Source organism: Prinia subflava, chromosome 5 (assembly GCF_021018805.1).
Source record: "Prinia subflava isolate CZ2003 ecotype Zambia chromosome 5, Cam_Psub_1.2, whole genome shotgun sequence".
Lineage (NCBI taxonomy): Eukaryota > Metazoa > Chordata > Aves > Passeriformes > Cisticolidae > Prinia > Prinia subflava.
In genome coordinates this window covers 12,070,175-12,089,888 of record NC_086251.1, presented here as the reverse complement: position 1 = coordinate 12,089,888, position 19,714 = coordinate 12,070,175, and the positions used below count along the sequence as shown (strand labels likewise).

The 19,714-nt window shown below is 39.7% G+C and overlaps 1 protein-coding gene across 3 annotated transcripts in view; it reads right to left on the bottom strand.

Moving 5' to 3' along the window:
- The window catches only part of DENND2B (DENN domain containing 2B), a 151,104-nt gene that overhangs the window by 80,621 nt on the left and 50,769 nt on the right, over positions 1-19,714 (bottom strand). For all 3 annotated transcript variants that reach the window (XM_063398042.1, XM_063398043.1, XM_063398041.1), the window contains one exon: positions 4,186-4,290. In XM_063398042.1, the coding sequence (XP_063254112.1) occupies positions 4,186-4,265 (80 nt within the window). In that variant the 5' untranslated portion in view covers positions 4,266-4,290. The remainder of the gene's footprint in view (positions 1-4,185; positions 4,291-19,714) is intronic.

Sequence of the window (19,714 nt, the reverse complement as noted above, 5' to 3'; positions counted from 1 at the left end):
AGAAAGACAACAATCCACACCACAAAATCCAGTCTGTGACAAAACTTACGTGATTCCAGTGGCACTGGCTTTCCTTGGACATACAGCCTCTGAGAACAGTTTTCCTCAGACACAGTCTTTTTCCAGAACTGGATTCAGGGTTGGTTTCTGCTTTGGCTATCTTCCCAAATCAAACTCAGACAGAGTTTGATTTGGGAACAAAGACACTAAATTGGAATGATGTTTTTTCTAGATCATCACAGCAGTCCCTCTATATATTCTACCAAAGCCACCATGCTAGTGAAACATTTACTTGCAGCAAACTTAATTTTTGTTCACTTTAATTGTTTTTGTAAAATGTTTTTGAGCTTTCAAAAGCTCTCTCCTGAACAGGTCCAAGGTGGGACCCATACAAAAGGCACACCCTGCACCACAGAAAATTTTCAGGCAAAGAGAAATTCTGCTGCTTACGAATATACTGGAAGAAGTCTGTATCTCCAAAATCTGATGTTATTAATGCCTCAGGCAATAAACTCAGATAAAAAACTAAATCAATGGGGCCCTCCAAAAACAAACTGTACATCCTATACTTCAGTTACTGCAGCAGGTGGGAAGGCTCAAGTGTATAAAATGCCTTGAGATGCTGAGTTAAGAGATGGCATATTAGCCAGAGGCAAAGACATTAAGAATAATTTACAGAGATTATGTAGCCACACAACTCTAAACATTTTTCAGCTGTGGACTGGTTCTTGTTGAAGCTAGCATCTCAAACTGAGCTGCAATTTTAAGATATAATATATTAATATATAACTATTTTATTCAGAATTTTTTTTACTCCTTGTATCTGTTATACTACACAGCCTACAAGTTGGAAAGCTGTATTTTGCTAACTAGAGCATGACTTCATAGACATAAATATTGGCTTATTTTAATATAGTACAGTATAGAGGTGATTTATAAGTCAAAGATAGTAGTGCCATTTCTACACTTACCAGTTTGCACTGGAGAAAACACGAGTTTTGGACAAATGTCTAATAACAAACAGAGTTTCTGATAAAACACAAATACTCCAAATAAATATTAAATCATTTGCTAAGGGAAAGCAAGCCACATTGTAAGGAGAGCTACAAACACCACTATACCTTTCTGTGACTTCTGTTCTCTTAAGGTTTCCTCAGAATTACACCGATCCTCATAACTACGGTGCAATCAAACTCATTTGATGAAAAGGGTCATGGTTGTGCACTAGCAGCAATCATGCTATGGGTTGCCTTGTCCCCTGCTGAAGGATTAAAAAGATTTCACAGAGCTGCTTCCTGCCAGAATTGCTAAGAAGTCACTTCTAGGTACACAAGGTGCTTTCCTATCCTTCCATTCCTTGTCATTCACCTCAGTGACTCACAAGGAAGGATTAAAGTTGTACCCTGGAAGTTCACTGAAAGCCAGAGTCTCCTTTTATAAGCCTAACAACCCTTCTGCAATTTCTCCAGTTTCCTTCCTGTAACTGACTATTGTTCCAAACAACATCAGAATGTTCCCACTGGCTTGGACCAAAATAGCATTCCTGGTCCCAGGTTCAGTCACTGACCATGAGAGTTAGCAGGTGCCTGGAGAAGAGAACGTGCAATGCCACTTAACCAGCTTAAGAGTCTGTTGACTCACAGATTTTATTTTTGTGACTAAAAGGCTTTGGAAGATTTTTCTTCCATGGATTTGTCTGATTGCAGCATTGCTTATCAGTAAGCTTCATGGCTTAAAGACATGCTGCTGAAAAGTCTCTTCTTTTCAACTGATTCTCAACCTGTTGTCTTCTGGTTTCATTGGATTTGTATTAGTTCTTCAATGGAAAGAGTATTTTCTCCCTTTCATCTCTGTTCCACATATCATTTCAGATTTTCAGATTTCTCTTACCCTTCAATCCTTTCCAGGATGAAGAGCCACAATCAATCTACTCTTGTCTTGTAGTGAAAATGTTTCCTGCCTTGAAACACTCTTGTCACCATTCTACAACTTTCCCATTCTAAGCAGTGTCAAGTTTCCTCTCCTAACATACACAAAAATCTCAGTTTTTAGCAAGTGGTGAATGAACTTCAGGTAACTTTAAAAAAAATGCATTAGTGTGGTTTTATTTAAAACACTTCATTTTCTTCTGATCCAAGAGGTTTTTTCCCATCTGTGCTCACAGCAGAAACCCATGAATCCCACAACCATATTCTCAAGTGAAACTCAGTTATCCTCCCAAATAATGTCCTCACTCTGCTCTCTGTCTTTCCCTCATTTCCTGAAGTGTCATTCAAACAGCTCTGGTGGAAAAATAGCTCTGGTGATTCATGACAGTTAATTCCCACTCTGGTGAGGATCAAGGGAGTTTTAGTTACTGCAAGAATCTTAATGCTTGCAAAACATGCAACTGTATGGATGTTTATGTGGAGGCACCTTCTTTCCACTGAGGATTTTTATTATTAAAATTTAAACTCATTATCTACAGGGATATGAATCACAGACAAAGTAATTAGAAAGACTTCTAGAGATTTTACTGGCCTTTGCTTCTGACCTATAAGGAATCACAAAGTCTTGAACCAGCTGATGTCACAATAGCCCTGAATCACACCTTTTGTCCTAGAATCACAGAATCACTGAGGTTGGAAGATACGATAAAGATCATCAACTGAACAATCTTGAAACATAAACCCCACCAAAACTAAGACTGACAAGAAAATAACTCTTAAAAATATATCTTAGCAACCAGGAGATTGCTACACCTGTGTTATGCCAGTACCAGCACTAACTGAAACTCTACTACAGTAAATTATAAAGTACATTTGCAGATTTCCAAATGCCCAGTCAAATCCCACACTAAACAGAGACAGTGACTGTTCAGTTTAAGTGAATCTTTGAACATGTTTACAATAAATTTTTCAAGATTTAAACTTTTATGATGCCAGCATTTACAACATTGTCAGATTTATAGTCTGACTCAAATGAAGAATGCTTATGGTAGACTCAAATAGCATCCTCTTGCAGGGTTTCTCAGAGACAGGTGAAGATTACATCAGGCAAAATAATGGATGGAGAAATAGTGCATGATCACCTATTTGTCTCCTCACTTATTGTGCAACCTAAAGTGCAACTTAAAGATTTTTCTTAGCTTCAGGCTCTTACTTCTACTTACAAAATCTTATCCTGACAAATTCTAATCAAAACTGAAAAAGATGATGAGGAAAGACCGTTTATTTGACAGTTACTATCCAATACCTTAGTATCCCACAGTACTTTCTAAGCTATTCAGAATGGAAATTATTTCGAAACAAAAGACTTGTCCAAAGTTTGTTAAAGCCTAGACCCAAGCTCCCAGCACCAATCTGTCTGCACTGGTGGAAGGACAATAAACAACTTGAGAATTCCAGAGATCATTAGGGAACTAGTTTTAATATCTACATATGACTATCTCTGTAGAAATTCCTTAAGACACCCTGGCCCCTCATTATTTTATCTTTTTACTACTTTGTACTAAGAGATGGCAAACATAAACTGGGAAGTGTACAAGGTTATCGAGCCCATCTCTGCTGAGCTCTACCACAGCATAACATGCCTAATAAAACACACCAGAATGGATGCTGGTTGTCTGCATCTTTCTTTGACTGCACATTTTTTAAAGTTTCATTTTTTCCCTAACTGTGAATTACAAAGGTCATCTACTTTGTAAATTATTTTAATGCTACAGAAAGGACAAATAATCAAAGCAACAGAGATGAACTCTGTACTTTATACTCAGCCCTTTCCCATCTGCTGCCTGATCTGCAACAGGAGACAGTCTGACCACGGTCTTGAAGGCAGATACAGCAGAGAAAATGTGACTCAAACCAACACAAACCACAAACTGGAGATTGGCAGTGCAGGAAAGATGACAGGCAATCACATGGCTGAGGAATTCAGCCCAAAATTTCTGAGCTCTATACTGCACCTTCCACACAGGTCCTTCCTTGTAATCATAACCAGCCCATGAGCAGCAATCATTCCAATCATTCAACAAGAAACAACCTTTCCTCAATACCTTAGCTCCTCCTCTCCCTACAAAATCTTCCCTCAGCGTAACAAAGCTCTCTTTGTGTCAGAACAGAGGTTGCTTACCCTTGAACAGACATCTTGTTCCAAACACAGACAAACTTTACTCAAAATCTACAAATTCTGCAGTTCTCTACTTACCTATCCAGAGTGTCCTGTGGCACTTTACTCCCTCCAGCTCTGCTGCTGACACTGCTGTTCTTGTTGGCAGTCATGGTCATTTCTGCTTTCTAGAAATGTGGATATCTGTGAGAAGAAAAGTCAATTAAGCTTCAACAAGCCCAAATGACATTTAACTCGTTGAACTACTATGCTGTGTAAAGGCAGATCTCCAGGTTGCTTTTTATTCTATAAAATGCAACCAGTGTATATATGATCCTGGAAAACTAAATTCTACCTCTCTACTGCTGCTATTGCACATCCACAGCCAAGTTTATCAGAGCCCAGTGCTATAAATGGAAATAAATTATGGGAAGTAGGTGTGTGCTTCAGGTGCTGGCCTGTCTGATGTACAGAGCTGGATACCGAGTTCACAAAATATCACAGGTTTGGTGTGGTTCTTCCATCCATCAAAGTATGTGGAGATCCCAGCAGCAGAACTGTCTGATACTTACAAACACCACAGATGTGTCTGGAAGTTTAACCACACCACAGCTATCCAATGGAATAAAGCAAGCTTTTTCACCTTTAAAATGCAGCTCTATTATGGAAATACTTTCTAATAGTGAAATTTATTCAGTGATGGATTTTTGAATATAATTTTCAAATCTGCTTGTGATATGAAAATATCACAAGCAGTTTTCTCTATTGGCCTCAGGATTCTTTAAGTAAAGCTATCTTAGGACACTTTTAAAACCTCAGGTAATATAAAGAATATTTATCAATTCCTAGCTGGTTTTTTTTAGCAATTCAGTAACCCCAAAAGCTGTGAACCTAATTTCAGCCCTGTGCATAAAGTTAGGTGCCCAAAAGATGGGTCTCTCTTCTGTGACATTGCTACACACTGGCGAAGAAACATCCCAGTGGCATGATTTATTTTGCCTTTATTCTGCTGTCTTAAGAGCAATGTCATGCTGTGACTGAAGGGAGAACATGATGATATGGATAAAGGCCAGGATGTCATCTGAGGGATGTAAAAGCAGGAATCCCTAATATCATGCCCCTCCACTGACAATATCCCATGTTTCTCCAGTGTAAAGCACAAGCTCTTAGTGACCATTTCTTCTGTCATTGTAATCCCTTGAGAAATATTTTGCAAAATAAGGGAGGAAAGTACTTTCATGTCATGATAAGATTCCTAAAATGCCAGCAGAGTCCCTTGAGAAAGAAAATGGACAGTATTTACTTTACCTAATGCTACAGGAGTCATTGATAGGAAGGATTCTGTTGCTCTGCTGGCACCAGTCTGGGTGGTTTCTGAGATGCTGCTTTGTTTATAAACTAAAATATCTACCTACGGTTTACAGCAGTGCCACCCAGGGTCTGACCAGAGCTACCAATTTTGATGACCATTAACAGCACAGCTAATGCAAAAATAAGGAGTGTTACAAAACTTCTTGTTTACTCAAACCCACAGGAAGTCCAGACTGCTTGAGAAGCCACTGTTATGTGACACTGCAAAGCAAGCTGGGGACTGACAACACAGAAAAATCCCTGTACTAACAGACCTATCACAGTCAAAGGACATTCTCTAAACCACTTTATTCCAAGCAGTTCTGCCACACAGTCAGAAAATCTGCAGATTGCTGCTCCAGAGGCAGAGTCAATCATGCTGACCACAGACTCAAAGTCTACTTGTCCTTCTCCACTGTCTTGTATCAATTTTCCCAGATTAAGTAGAGGGGTTTTTTTCTCTTGGTTGGTAACATTTTTTCTGCACCGAAGCTCCCTAAATTCCTCCAATGTCTCATTGTTATTGTTAGCGTTACATTATCAAGATTGCAGGACTGTTACAGAACTGCCTGTTCCGACTGGAAAAGGGATTGCTCGGGACAAAAAAGGAAGCCTGCTCATGCTGGCCAAGCTTTCTAGGACTGTACATTCCACAGAGCGTAAGCAGGTTTTTTTAATGTTTTCCACTCGCCATTTCAATGCTTCTACTGTGTTAAATCTAAATCAGTTATTAGCACTTATGTGAAAAAAATAAGAGAGATAAACATGGCATAAGGGGAACAATATCTGTTAGCATGCATGTGTAACATTAATTTTCCAAGATTTCCTTTTCTGTTCAAGACAAAAATAAGCTAAATAGACCCTCAAAAAGATGGGATATTGATCTGACACATTAAAAACAAATATAGTGTGCTTTTATGCAGATGTTTTTGAGAGTCCACTTTTCCCATACCAAAAACAGATGGAGGGAAGAAAAGTATATCAAAGCTTGATAAAAATTGTTGTCAACATTTAAAAGAAGTGATTATTTAAATGTTCCAAAGCCACCCTAAATGTCAAGTAGAACAAAGTAGTTTGTTTTCAACTAAAGATAAAATGAGTTTCTAAAGACAATTTCTCAAGATATGTCATATTTACTGATATAAGTGTGTTCCTTCCCATGCAGTTGAGATTATCATAAATATGGTGATACCAACTGACTTTTCCAATCAATTTTCCTTTAATGCTTATTTTGGATAAATATTTTACTGCAGGTAATAACAGTATCATCCCAGCATATGCAGACAAAATGCAAACAGCATGAACATGGCAGAAAAATATTCAGCCATTTACAGGGGTGCCTGTAAGGACAGACTTATATCACCCAAAAAACCCACCCATCATCCACCAATTCACATCACCTCAAAAGTAATAAGAAAAAAAAATAAAACAGAGACAAAGAAACAAGGAAAGAAATCCTAAACTAAATGTATGGTTATGTAGAAAGATGTTTTAGAGCCTTCAAATGAGTTGGACAGCCTGCAAGTTTATTGAACATTTTAGGGTCAGAATAACATCTCTTGGGCTTGGGTGAGAACATTCCTCATTACAGTATTCGCAAATTACTCTTCACAAAGCAATGGAAACCCAAATCTAGCAAGTATTGTGACATACTGTTAAAAACAAAGTCAAAAATAGTCATGTCACACAGATTCTGCATTGCCTTATAAACCACCTAACAAACCTGGTCTGAAAACGCAGAATTCTCTTTTATTTGTAAATGTAAAGAATTCCTCTGAAATCCTTATTTAGCCATAATTTGTGCTTTGCTCCAGACATGGTTTTACTAATTTGAGTAGGACAGCTCTCAAACTGGCAATTTAATGAGCCCAAATGGCAGAATCATTGTATCAATTTTGCCTAAAACCTCTACAAACCTTTTATCAGGACCAAAAAGTAAAGATGACCGACAAATATGAAAAATGGTGTCATGGCAACAGGGGATCTGGTGCTCACGCCAAGCAAGGTTCAGCATCCTGAGTGAAAAGGGCTGCTGCAATGCAGAGGTTTAATAGATCTTTGTCATTACAGGAAGATCCAATGACAGAATATTCCTTATGGACCCTCTGTTAATGAACCATACACTTTTACTCTTTTAAAATTAAAGTGTGGCCTGAGGTTTTTTTATGGACAGATGAGGCACTGAAACCCATCACACTTTGGGCTAATGAACATTACAGCACCACTGAATGTCTAATTCCATGAACAAGTGCTAGAGGGGGAAGAGTAAATCCTTTACTCCTCCCCACTGCAGTTTGAAATTATTCTTACTTTCCTAAAGCATCCCAGTACCTTGACACAGCCACTCTTAGTCTCACTGCCAAAAAGGTGAAAGTTTTTTCACTGAAAGCTGTGAATGGGAGGAGGGTGGGTTGAGGAGTGAGGCTTGATGCAAGCACCTGAAAAGTCAAGGCAACACAGAATGTCTTAATTCCTTTATAGCTTCAAGAAAACCTCCTGCTTTCTAATATACAGTGCCCACCAGTGAGCACATTCCAAGAGCTGATTCCTTCCTCTCCTTCTGTGGAAGGTGGATGTTACTGAACCTAGAAGAAGAATTTACATGTGGTGTCTGATGACTTGAGAAGGGAGCCTTTGAATGTAGGTTCCCAAGCCCTCTCCTGGCATTATCACTAATATGGCTTGAAATCTACTTGAGATCTTGAGTTCTGAAGCTTTTTCATGCAGATTATTTTCCCCTTGGAATTCCAAGGATCTGGAAAATATGGGGAAATTGACATTCCTTTGATCTGTCCTACAGGGCAGAGACCTGGAGACATAACAAGAAGTCATAACAGGGAAGAACTACAGGCTGCTAAAACAAACTCATGTTTTTGAAAAATTACAATAAATACAAACTTTCATAAATATATTTAGAATAGTTGATGTGTCCATTTATTTTTCTTTTAACAATAACTGCAACAGAATGGCTTTAGCCAATAAGAAGTTAGCTTAACATATTGATTTGCTTTTCTAAATGCTTTAAGGGAGCTTGCCCACATGTCAAGAGGTGTAGTACAGCTGAACTCTTGTTTAGGATTTGCAGCCTGCTTTGTGGCAATTTGCCTACTCCCTTCCAGTAAAACAGATAATTATGTCCTTCGAGAACAACGTCAGTTCTGATGAACTGGAAAGTCCAATAAAATGTTTAAAAATTCCTGCCTTAAGAGGACGCCTGAGAATCCTGAGAACATTCTTACAAGAAATGGATCAGGAATATCTATTCTCTGGACTGGGCTTAACTCCACAGTCTCATCCAAAATTTCCCTCCCTATAAGCCACAGCCTGTTTCCAACCAAGTCAGTGACCATTCTCTCTGCTAAGCTTTCACAGCTAGGTTACAAGTTCACTTCTAGCACAAACTTTCTACTATAACAGGCAGGAGTGGTGAACTTGGTTGCCATTGACCCTTGCAATGCCAAAACCACCCTCTCAGCAGTTCAGTCCCCACTGAACTAAAATGGTACTCCTGGGAAATTGATGTTGCAGCACTTACTGGAGGGAAAAGATGTTACTTCCCCCAGGCAGGTGAAAAGCAGACACTCTGCTTAAAGCAAAGACAGCTCTCCACTTACCCTTCACTCTCCTTTCCTGTTTTTCTGCCACTTAAAATGCTTTTCCCTTTTCTGATACTCTTGTTCTTTCCTAGTTTGTGCCTTTATTCTGTCTTCCTCACCCTGCTTTATCTTGTTATTACTTCATTTATCTTCTGTCAAGCTATTCTTTCCCTCCTCCTCCTTAAGTGAAAATGGGCAATACTTGGTGGAGAGAAGAGACCTCACTTGAAATACACTGCAGTCCAAGCTAACGCCTGAACTAGACAAGAACTCGGTGCTAAGATTCTCTATTACCCTTGGCAGTCCTAGGGCTTCCAAATGGAAGGAAAACAATATGGAAATCAAGGAAGAAGACATTTAGAGAAGGAGGCATGAACAGAAAATATGTCTATTATTGAATCAGAAATACTAATTTCCTTGTGTAGGCTAAAGAAAAGGTTTAGGTTTAAAAAAATACATTGACTATTTCAAGCTTAAATATCTTGATTTGAGATACCAGGGTAAAAAGGGTCTACTTAGAAACTATGTCCAACATACATCAAAATTCTTTGGTATTATTCTTCCTTTGTTCTTTCCCTTCATCCTCAGGATTTTTGCAAAAAAAAAAAACCCTTTAAGTCTCAGGAGCTCACCTGTTCCTGTTGCTTACACCTTAGTGAAGTCATAATGATTTAATAGCAACATGAACACCATTTGGGCAATAATTAATTGCTTCTTGTGGCACAAAAACCAAATTATAAATTTGCTAAGGAATGAGAGTTGGTTAGCTGTGGCGAATAAAGATTCTTTTTCATTAATATCTCTTGTGTCACAAAGAATATGGTAAATGAGAAAATAGAGCATCCTTTGGTATTTCCCACAGGGTATGACCAGTCCCTAAAAATATCTCAATGCAATTCACAGAGTGAACAAACAAAGATGAAAGTAAGCCTTAAAAGGAACTTCCCAGTTGAGCTGACACCCATGACTGAACCCTGCTCACACCAAGGCTGACTGACAAAGTCTGCAGACAGCGGAGAAGCAAACTGGCTTTGCAACTGCTGTAGGTTTTGATTTGTTAGAGCATCATCTGAGGCAAAACACAGGTCACAGTCATCCTACAGAGCAAGCTGCAGTGCCCAGGGGTGTCAGCACACCTCCCTTCCTGCCTGTCAGGCACACATGGCTCCCACTCAGAGTCCTTCTAGAGTTAGAATTGTGAAATTATTAGTAGTTACTGGCCTTGAAAAGTGTTTTAATGGCGTATTATGGGAGTAAGGACAATCAACTTTGGATACTTCAATAAGGTCAAGAGCTGATACGTGGTGATACCATGGCTCTCCTTCTGATAGATCACTGTGTATTAGTGACTGTTCTGAGCCAGTATCTCCCAGAAGCAGGTCTTGTCCGTTGTTATAAACGAATTTAGAAGTTTTAAAGTTGTTTGTTACAAGACGTATCTGCTCTAAAGTTACTGGTTCAGAGTTATAAGCATTTACAGCATTGTACAGGTGTTACAGTGTTATGTAATCACAAGCCAGAGAAAGGGGGAGGGAAAGACTTATTCCCTACAGGTGACATCAACACAAGTCATGACTGGTAGATGCATCTGACCAATCCTTCGATGCCCTGGAGAAACGACTGGCCAGGAGTGATCCTCGGTAAGGACCAACAAGAGCCCTGACAACAAGCCAGTCGGAGAGAGGATCCAAAGCACACCAATCATGAAAAGAGCAGAAGGTATAAAAGAGACTGTAAACCCTCGCTGCCAGGTCTTCCTTCAGAACTTTGGGGCTCTGAGGAAGTACCTGCTGTGACGTCGCACTGTTGTTTTGTTTCTGGGTTGTTGTAAGGAACCCAAGCTGCCAGTGCCAATGCTTCCAGTGAAGAAACTATTAATATGTGTGGATTGTCTCAGTATAATTATATAAAAGCACCCTGGGAGAATGAGGTACGGGCTGGACACCTCATGGATATAAGTAGAAAACACTGGCCAAAGCTGTCTTGGCTTGTGCAAAGATATGAGAACAACATTGGGTCTGTCTCTTTAGCTCTTGGCAGTTACCCAGGGAATCTGTAGAAAGGCACACAAAATATTTTAATTCCCCCAGAGAAGATCTTAATTCCCCTGTATCCAGAGTACATCCAGAGGTGAACCTTGACACAGGCATTAGCAGCAAGAAATGGGATGGCAAGTAAGTCCATTGTTTGTGTTAAGGATTCATGCAGGAACCTTTCAGGAGGGTATCTGTTTACATTTAGAAATTATGTCCTTGCACTTAAAGCAACATCTCCAGGATGCAGAAACTCTGAGATGTGTTGGAGCTCTGACATTGATTTCAGTTGCAGTCTTATGAAAACTGCTTAGAGGTAAGATCTGCAAATTCAGTGCCAAAGATTAAAGCCCACCACTCGCCATGTGGTGGGTGCCATTCTGGCATCTGGCTGAATGGCCCATTTTCTCAAAGGTACTCCTATCTTTCCTACTACCTCAGGAATCTATCCATATCTCCAAATATCATTGCTATACCAGAGATAGAGGCTTAAAACTGGCCTGACTTGAGGCAATGACTAGCTGTCTCACGCACAGTGGTTTTCTGATTCAGATTCCCTTCATGTCTGGGAACATCTTGGCTACTGCCTCCCTCTCCTTTGAACTCTACATGTTCCAAGCCAAAAAAAACAAACCGAAGTCCCCTGTGCTCCCAGGATGAAAAGCTACAATGAGGTGTCAGCAGCCTGGCTGAAAGGGTGCAGTCCATGCCCTGCCTAAGTTCCTACCTCAGACAACTAAGTAAAGAATTATCAGAGAGAAGCACGGACCCAGGAAAGTGACTGACCTTCTTCCTAGCTCCTGAAACAGAGGACGTATGCAAAAGAAGAAGCAGAGAGGAGGGGTGAGGTCCAGACAAACACCAGAAGAGTTCAAGACTGGTAGAGCAAAGGTGAGGTGAAGGATAGCTAACATACTATGAGCAAAATGCAAATGAGAAACAAGAAAGTGGAGAGAATTTTTAGAAAGATGCAAGGGCAATAAGAGATCCCAAGATGGGAAGAGAAATACAGCCCCATTCTTCCTCCTCACACTGGGAACACAGTCTGTGTCCCCCAGAGAAAGCAGCCCACCTTTCTTCATGCTCTGGGATGTTTTCATTCTGTGGCTGAAATCTTCCTCATGGAATAAACTTTGAATTCTTTTGAAGCTACTTCAGTAGAAATGGATCTGCAATACTATGGTAACCTCACATGTGACTTCACCAAAAGAGACAGAAATTAGTGCAGTCCTGAAAAGCAGATGCAAGTCCATGAGAGTGAAATGTGCTCAGGGTTTGCATAGCTGGTCATTCAATACACAAATTCAAACTCAAAACTAAATTCAAGTTTTTGAGTCCCTGACTCATGGGTAGAAGCCTCATCCCCCAAGCACACACAGCCCTGCAGTGACTGCAGGAGACTTGCAGTTCCTAGATTCCTGCAGTTTCTTTACAGAATTGGTTCTAAGGAAGGTTGGAGGGAAAGGAGAAGAGGAGAAATGACTGAGAGAATATTGGCAGAATGACAATATAGCAGAATGACAATAACAAACCAAGCACAGCAAACTACTTCTCATTCCCTTTGTTAACGAAAATTATAGTAGCTATAGTAACCAAAAGGGGGGCGGGACGAAAAAAGTCTGAGCCTTTTCAATATCCCCAAAGAACACAGCTTTCTAATATGGAAAAATCAAGATTTATGGCACCAGCAGCTCCTACAAGGCAGGGCTGCAGTAGTGCACAATGGTTTCTATTAAAGGCACTAATCATTAACCAGTACAGCTGTGCTTAGTAGTTGACAGGCAACATCATCTCTTCCAGTGAGCCACAATTCCTTCAGGGACTGAAGTAGTTTCTCTTGCTGTATGCCGTGCCCTGCAGCCCCATTTCTGGTGGATTTACCTCATATTGTCTGTCAAGCCCTCTGACAGAGTGACTAATGTCACTGCAGAGACATCTCCTGTGCTCCAGCCTTTGTGCCTGGATCCTTTCACCAGCCATTACACACTGCTATCCCTATGGATGCAGCCACAGCACAGCCCTGTGCTGTGCACAACAAGCACCTCAGGGAGAAAAGCATTTCAGTGCCTTTCTGCCTGTATTTTCCTTCTCAAATACACACACTTGCAAGCCCAAAGAGGGGAGGAATGTCTGGCACTTCTGCGGTGACCATCTGGCAGAAGCACCACTTCATTTTCTGGCAACTTGACCAGAGTCTTAGAACAATTTTTTCAGTTCCTGATTCAAGCGCTGGAAACAGAAGATCGAGTTACATTTCTCTCCAGCCATCAACACTAATTCAGTTTTCACTAAGTCAGCCTTGCTGGAATTTCACTTTTCCACATTAAAAAAAAAAATTAAAAAAGGAAGTGTGAATCTACACTGAAAAGCCAGTAGAAGAAACATAAGGAATTTCAAGAATTGCCCTTCATGAATGTAAAAAATGCCAGTAGGATCCAACAGAGAAGGAGCTGTTTCTTCCTAGAAAGAATATTTTTATAAGATAAAGTGATGAAGAACTAATGTATTGAAAATTAAATGATATCATGGTCCTCAGTGATATCCCCAGGCTTTTAAACAACCATGTAAATAAGCTTTCTTCCCTTACTATCACAAGTTAATTGTGAGTTGAAGAGAGTACCTTTCCACCTATCACTCAGTCACAGCTATACACAGCCATCAGCAGAGGTGCTTTTCCCAAGGAAAGAGTTCAGTTCCCACAGCACTGACCTTTGTCATCTGCAGGAAAGGAAAGTTTCAACAAGCTACCACAAGCAAAAGTGTTATAAACCTTTCATCAGGCCTCCAACCACTAGCCTGAGAAACAACTGGAAACACTTAAACCTGTTTTAACATTCCTTGTAGAAGGAAGCAGGGAAACACCTCCCCATGCACCCAATGGAGCTGATTGCAGCCACCAAATCACTCTGGACAGTGGCTCCTGCCAGTGAAGTTTCTGTTGAGGATCTCTGCAGCAACAGCCTTTCCCAGCAGAGCTAGAAAACCAAACAGCAGCCACAGAAACTCTAGCTCTGTTCCCATGTGAGCTGCATCCAGAGTGGCAGGAGGGAGCCACAGGGGTTTAGACGGAGGCAAATAGAAACAAATCCACAGACAAACTGTGAATGATATCACATATCTTTTAAGCCTTCACATGGTGGGAGATGGTATTTGATGATTTTAAAGAGCTTCTCTTCTTTCCTTTTATGAAAATGATTTAAATGCAGCTGTGTACATGACATGTTGGACACTTCTCAAGAGACCAGCCGCTGTTCCAAAGAACTCATACTTGTATGATAGGAATTTTATAACTGAAGGCACTAACTATCTTCCCAGATGCAGGCTTGAATAGATTCACTGTGCTGGAGAGTTCTGCTGAGGGAACAGTCTTTCTTCACAGCCCACAGAGCAGGAGTAAACCTGACAGAGAGGAACTGCCTGAACTGCTTCATTCTCAGACTGGGGAGAGAGACCCCCAGGGGCTGTCAGACAAGCGCTGCCCCCATCACACACGGGTCCATGCAGAATGCTCCCAAGCTTCCCAAATCCCACTTCTCTGCTTGCAGTGCAAGTGTGAACATTTGTCATGCCAGAGAGGGCATGGGAGAACACAGCCTAAGAAATGAGTGAGGTAGAAAATGTGATCCCATGCCCTTAGTCAACTGGATGTGTCCAGGAATAAAAAGCAGCAAGTACATGCAGGAATAGGGTCCCATTTCTTGTTTCCAGGTTGGCTGCAGTGCCATAATGTACTACCACTTATGTCTAACAATGTTGAAACATGTAACCTTAACTTGAAATAGTTGTGTGAAATGATTAATTTTATCCAGACAGCATTTGGAATGCTGCTCTGGCACCAGCATTTCTACTCAAAGTTTTCGCACTTGTATTCCTACTTTAGCTCAGTTCAAAACTGTGAGTAAAACATAATTTAATAGCAATTTGATTTTGCAATGATGTCATTGAAAAGGCATATGCAGCATTGCCCTTGCAACACAGAAATAGCCACAAGATAAGCCTAATGGACACAGATTAACACTGATCAGATAAAATTTCAGCCCCTTCTCCCTTGCAGGGAATGTTTTGGCCTATTGCCAAGGAGAAAGCATTCCACACACAGTAGGGTAAATTTGCTGTAGCACCCATATGAAAATATCTTCTTCACAACAAGGCCAGGGTGTAAAATCTATTATCTGAACACACATGCTCTCCTCCAACATGAGTGAGCCTACAGTAGAGTTTGACTCCAATTTTCCCCATCTCATGGGAGTCCATATTTGAGCAAGCTTTAGAATGGCACTGGCATTGAAGCTGGCATTCATCTTTCTTTTCTTTTTTTCCTATGGTTTTAAGCTGAATGCAGCAGAAATTGGATTTGAATCTGCTCTATATACAAAAATATTTTTATTGTTTCTTTTAAAGTGTGGTTACTATAGACAATAACTCTGCATCAAGCAGACCTTCAGAATTCAACCTGTCTACTCACAACAAAAATGTCAAAGCAGAGTTTGTTATGATCAACTATGGAACAGCCTGAAGCTGTGTCAGGGGAAGTTTAGGCTGGATATTAGGGAAAGGTTCTTCATCCAGAGGGTGGTTGGGCACAGGAACAGCTCCCCAGGGCAGTGGTCACAGCACCAGCCTGACAGAGCTCAATAAGCATTTGGACAATGGTCTTAGGCACATGGTGTGACTTTTGTGGTGTCCTGTGCAGGGCCAGGAGATGGACTCTATGATCCTCATGGATCCCTTCCAACTCAGCTTATTCTCTGATAACATATAGTTGATTTAGTGAAAGGGAAAACTGCAATTCTATTCTGCATTCATAGAGCTTATGCTTACGCAGTTCTCTCCGTAACTCGAGTTTCAGTCACTCCTTTGCTACTATTCATAGAGGGTGATACCAGAAAGGAAATTACAGCTCAGACTTCTCTCCTGTTTCCTACTCCTTTCACTGCTCCTCCTTCAGTTCAGTTGTATGCACACTCATCTTCCCAATACCAGTAAACAGAGAATTTGAAAATGTGCATCTACAAATAGACAAATTGTTACAGAGGTACTGTGCACACAATCTGATAATAAACTTCCCAAATAAAACTTATTTTCCATAAATAAATCGAGCAGAATAAAGTATACACACGGAGCATAAACAACACTTTCTTACTAAAAATTCCATAATCACAAAACAAATAAGTCTTTAAAGGTAAAAAAAAATCTATTACACAGAAACTCTTTGGTGTCAGCTTCCTGTGAATGTATTTTCCCCTGTGTTTGATTAATGAACAAATCAAAACATTCAAGACAGATACCAAATAGTTTTGTCTGGCATGAAGTCTGCATTGCCAGATTCCATGTGGTTTCCAGTTGGTACCACGAACTTGGCCACAGTTTGTTCAAAACTCAGTCCTAGTGCTCCAAAAGTATATAAATACCTATGAACACAATCATGAATATCATGAACACTTTCATGATGTCAGGAAGGTGATTTATATTATAGAGGCAGATAAAATTTTACCTGTGCCTGGTGCACAGCAGACAAAAGCTGACTGACAGCAGATTCTACCCTGCTACAACAAAATAAATGCCTTTTGCTACCCTGAAAGGTAAAGATTTATAAAATTATGAATACACTTCAAATGCCTCTTGTGACTAGCTACTCATCTGATGATTGAGGGATGACATGATTTAACTGATAATTTGCACTGAAATTTGTAGGTATATAAATGCACCAGGATTCACAGGTTCCTAGAGAGCATGAATTCCTGAAGCTTCCTGATGGAGTAACTGCCTCTCTCTTGTAGTGTGTGCCTATTACTTAATATTTGAACTCCTACCTCATTTTTTCCCAGATAAATATTCACTTATTTAACCTAAAGAAGAATGCATGGTGGGACATCCATATGCAACAAGTTTTCTTTAGATGTAAAAGTCATGTTAAGAAGCTTTTTTTTCCTAATTCTAGGGTATCTAAAGGTGTGAAAAACACGAAATTCACTTTGGCTGATTCTTCACAGTAGCTGTATTCTAGGTGAGGCTCTAAAGAAAATATATGTGAGAAAATGGTTTGAAGTTTGAGGGCTTTTTTTCAAACTGCAGTTTAATTTTTGGCAGTTTCATGGTATTATCTCTGCTGTTTCAAACAGATGCATTTTCTTAGCCCTTTGACCAGTCTTTTCATCAAAAAGCCAATAAGGTTGGAGTTTCTCTGTGTGTAATAAATTCACCTCATGCTGTAGCAAAACATCAAGCAACTGCTCCATTCAGTTCTCACAGAAGCGAATTTTGGCCCTTCCAGTTTTAATGGGAAAGCTGAGGCCACAACACAAAAAATGAGAGCTCTTTGGAAATGCAACCACACCCCACCCATATTCTGCTCTGTGCCCAATGTTCCCACCCACAGATACACAACAGAGGAATACCAGCTGTTGAAGCTTTGCAGATGGCAAATCCAATATTGTGCCATTTTGGACTTTCTCTTCAAACGATCATTCCACATGGCTTCTTTTCTATGGTTGGGATTTCTTTTCTTGGGAGGATGGATATTTGGGCATGGGAAATATCTGTGAGCATGAACAATGGGGAAATAGCATTTATAAACTGAAATAAAGCCTTTCCAATTTGTGGAAACAGCTGGGAAGAAAGAATCATGAATAACGCAGTTGAAACTCAACAGGCTGTTGACAGTGAGTCCTTTCAGATGCCAACTATAGCTATACTCTTCCATGACAGTACAACATTTAAATCTATAACTAGAGATGAGTCAATGCTCAGTGAAGTGCCCAGCATTTTATTTCACTACACTGAGATCAATCAATCCATCCTTCCCCTACACATAATTTATAGGGAAGGAAGAGTAGTTTCATCTGCATCTTGTGTATTTCATGGTGCTGTGCAAGTGCTAGAATGAGCATCAGTACTGCTTTAAGCAGACAATTCAAAAGTATTAAGCTCAGGGGATGGCTCACAGGCACCTTCATGGGAGCATCTGCTGAGCTTCATGTTTCTCAGAAGGTATTTCACTCCTGCCACACACATGAGGCTTCCATGTTGCAAAAGAAATCTTGTTGCTTACAAGAAAAGAAGGAGACTTTCAGTGTATGTCATTCAAAACACCATGTTTTCAATACAGCACATTTTCAGAATAATTCCACAAGTGAATGCCCAATGAAAATAGACAAAAAAAACCCCACAGAGCTAAAATTCCACAAGAGGAAACACCATAACATTCTCATTAAAAGTATTACAGAAATCTTTCAAAACAGTGTCAGCAAGGTACTTTACCCATGTTAAGGAGAAGCAAATATATTTTAACAAATAATTTTCTTTTTCTATTGGAAGAGGTAAAAGCTACTTGCCAGTTAAATATTTTCCTTCAAAGCTACCCTGCTTCAGCCAAGCCCCATTAATCATTGTGCTGTTAGACAAGACTGCTTTGATGTCCAGAGATCATACAGAAGATATAAGGCAGCAAGCTGTCTGAAAAATTCAGTAATGAGGTCAAGGTAAACCAAGGTAAAAACTGTTTACTCAGTTTTAATTTTGTCAAGAGTATTACTTGTTTCTCATAAATTTTATCTACTTTTGATTGTTGTTTTATTTTATCTAGCACTACATTGTGCAAAACTCCTATTATTACTATTACCTGCCTTACCCAACCACCTAGAAACTCAACCATCTAAGGAGAAACAAAGACTAAATTAGAAATACTCTTCTCTATAAGGAACTGGAAACAGGAAAGAAGTGTTGACTTTGATTGAAGGGGTCCAACAACCCTGTTCAGATTAGCCAAGCAATTTGAATCTCACTGAGTACTCACTGAGAACCTGGGGAAAACATGGGATTTTGCAGTTTATTGGGGGGGGTGAAAATTAAAGCTCTTTTTGGGCACTATAAACAACAAAGAAAACCCACACTTCCTCTATCAAACAACGAATGGATCCCTCATGAACTAGTTTTAGAAGAAACTGTTATTAAAAATTGTTTTGGAAAATATTCAAGCTATGGTTTATGGATAGAAAAACATTTTTAAATGACACATTAATGCTTCCATTAAGAAACAAAAACCAGAAACATGTAGACGAATAACTAATAATATTTAAACTAATGCTTTGGCAACAAAAACAAAAAAAAATTAGTACATCACTTAAATGGAATTGACCCAGATTCCTACCCTCTGTTTTAAGAGAACATCCTTGAGAAGAGTTTACAGGCTGTTGGTACTACTAATTTATCTCAATTGTGTTATAGCTTTCAAAGCATCAGTAAAAGACTTGCAACATCCGTTCTTACTTTGTTGCCTACACATATTCTTACCAGTAAAGGCTATTAAAAGAAGCTGAACTAAAACTGAAAACAAGAAAAAATTTAAGTCTAATCAGCACTTGAAGGGAAGGGTGTTTTTTCTACATATTAAATAAGGGACTTGAAGGATCTGCCACAATCTTGGCTTGCTCTCCACTTCGTATAGTCCCTAGTTCCTGTATCAAGATTGGGTTTAAATTTGTGTTTGCTTGCCTTTGGCCTGTCCAGGCTGTCTTCATCTTCAGGTGGTGACACTGTCATAACATTTCCTTTATTTTAGTCTGAAAAATCACCAACTCAGCTGTGTAGAAGGAGCAAATCTAACTGCATATTCTTTTTAAGGAACATTTTTATGAAGATAATGGATGA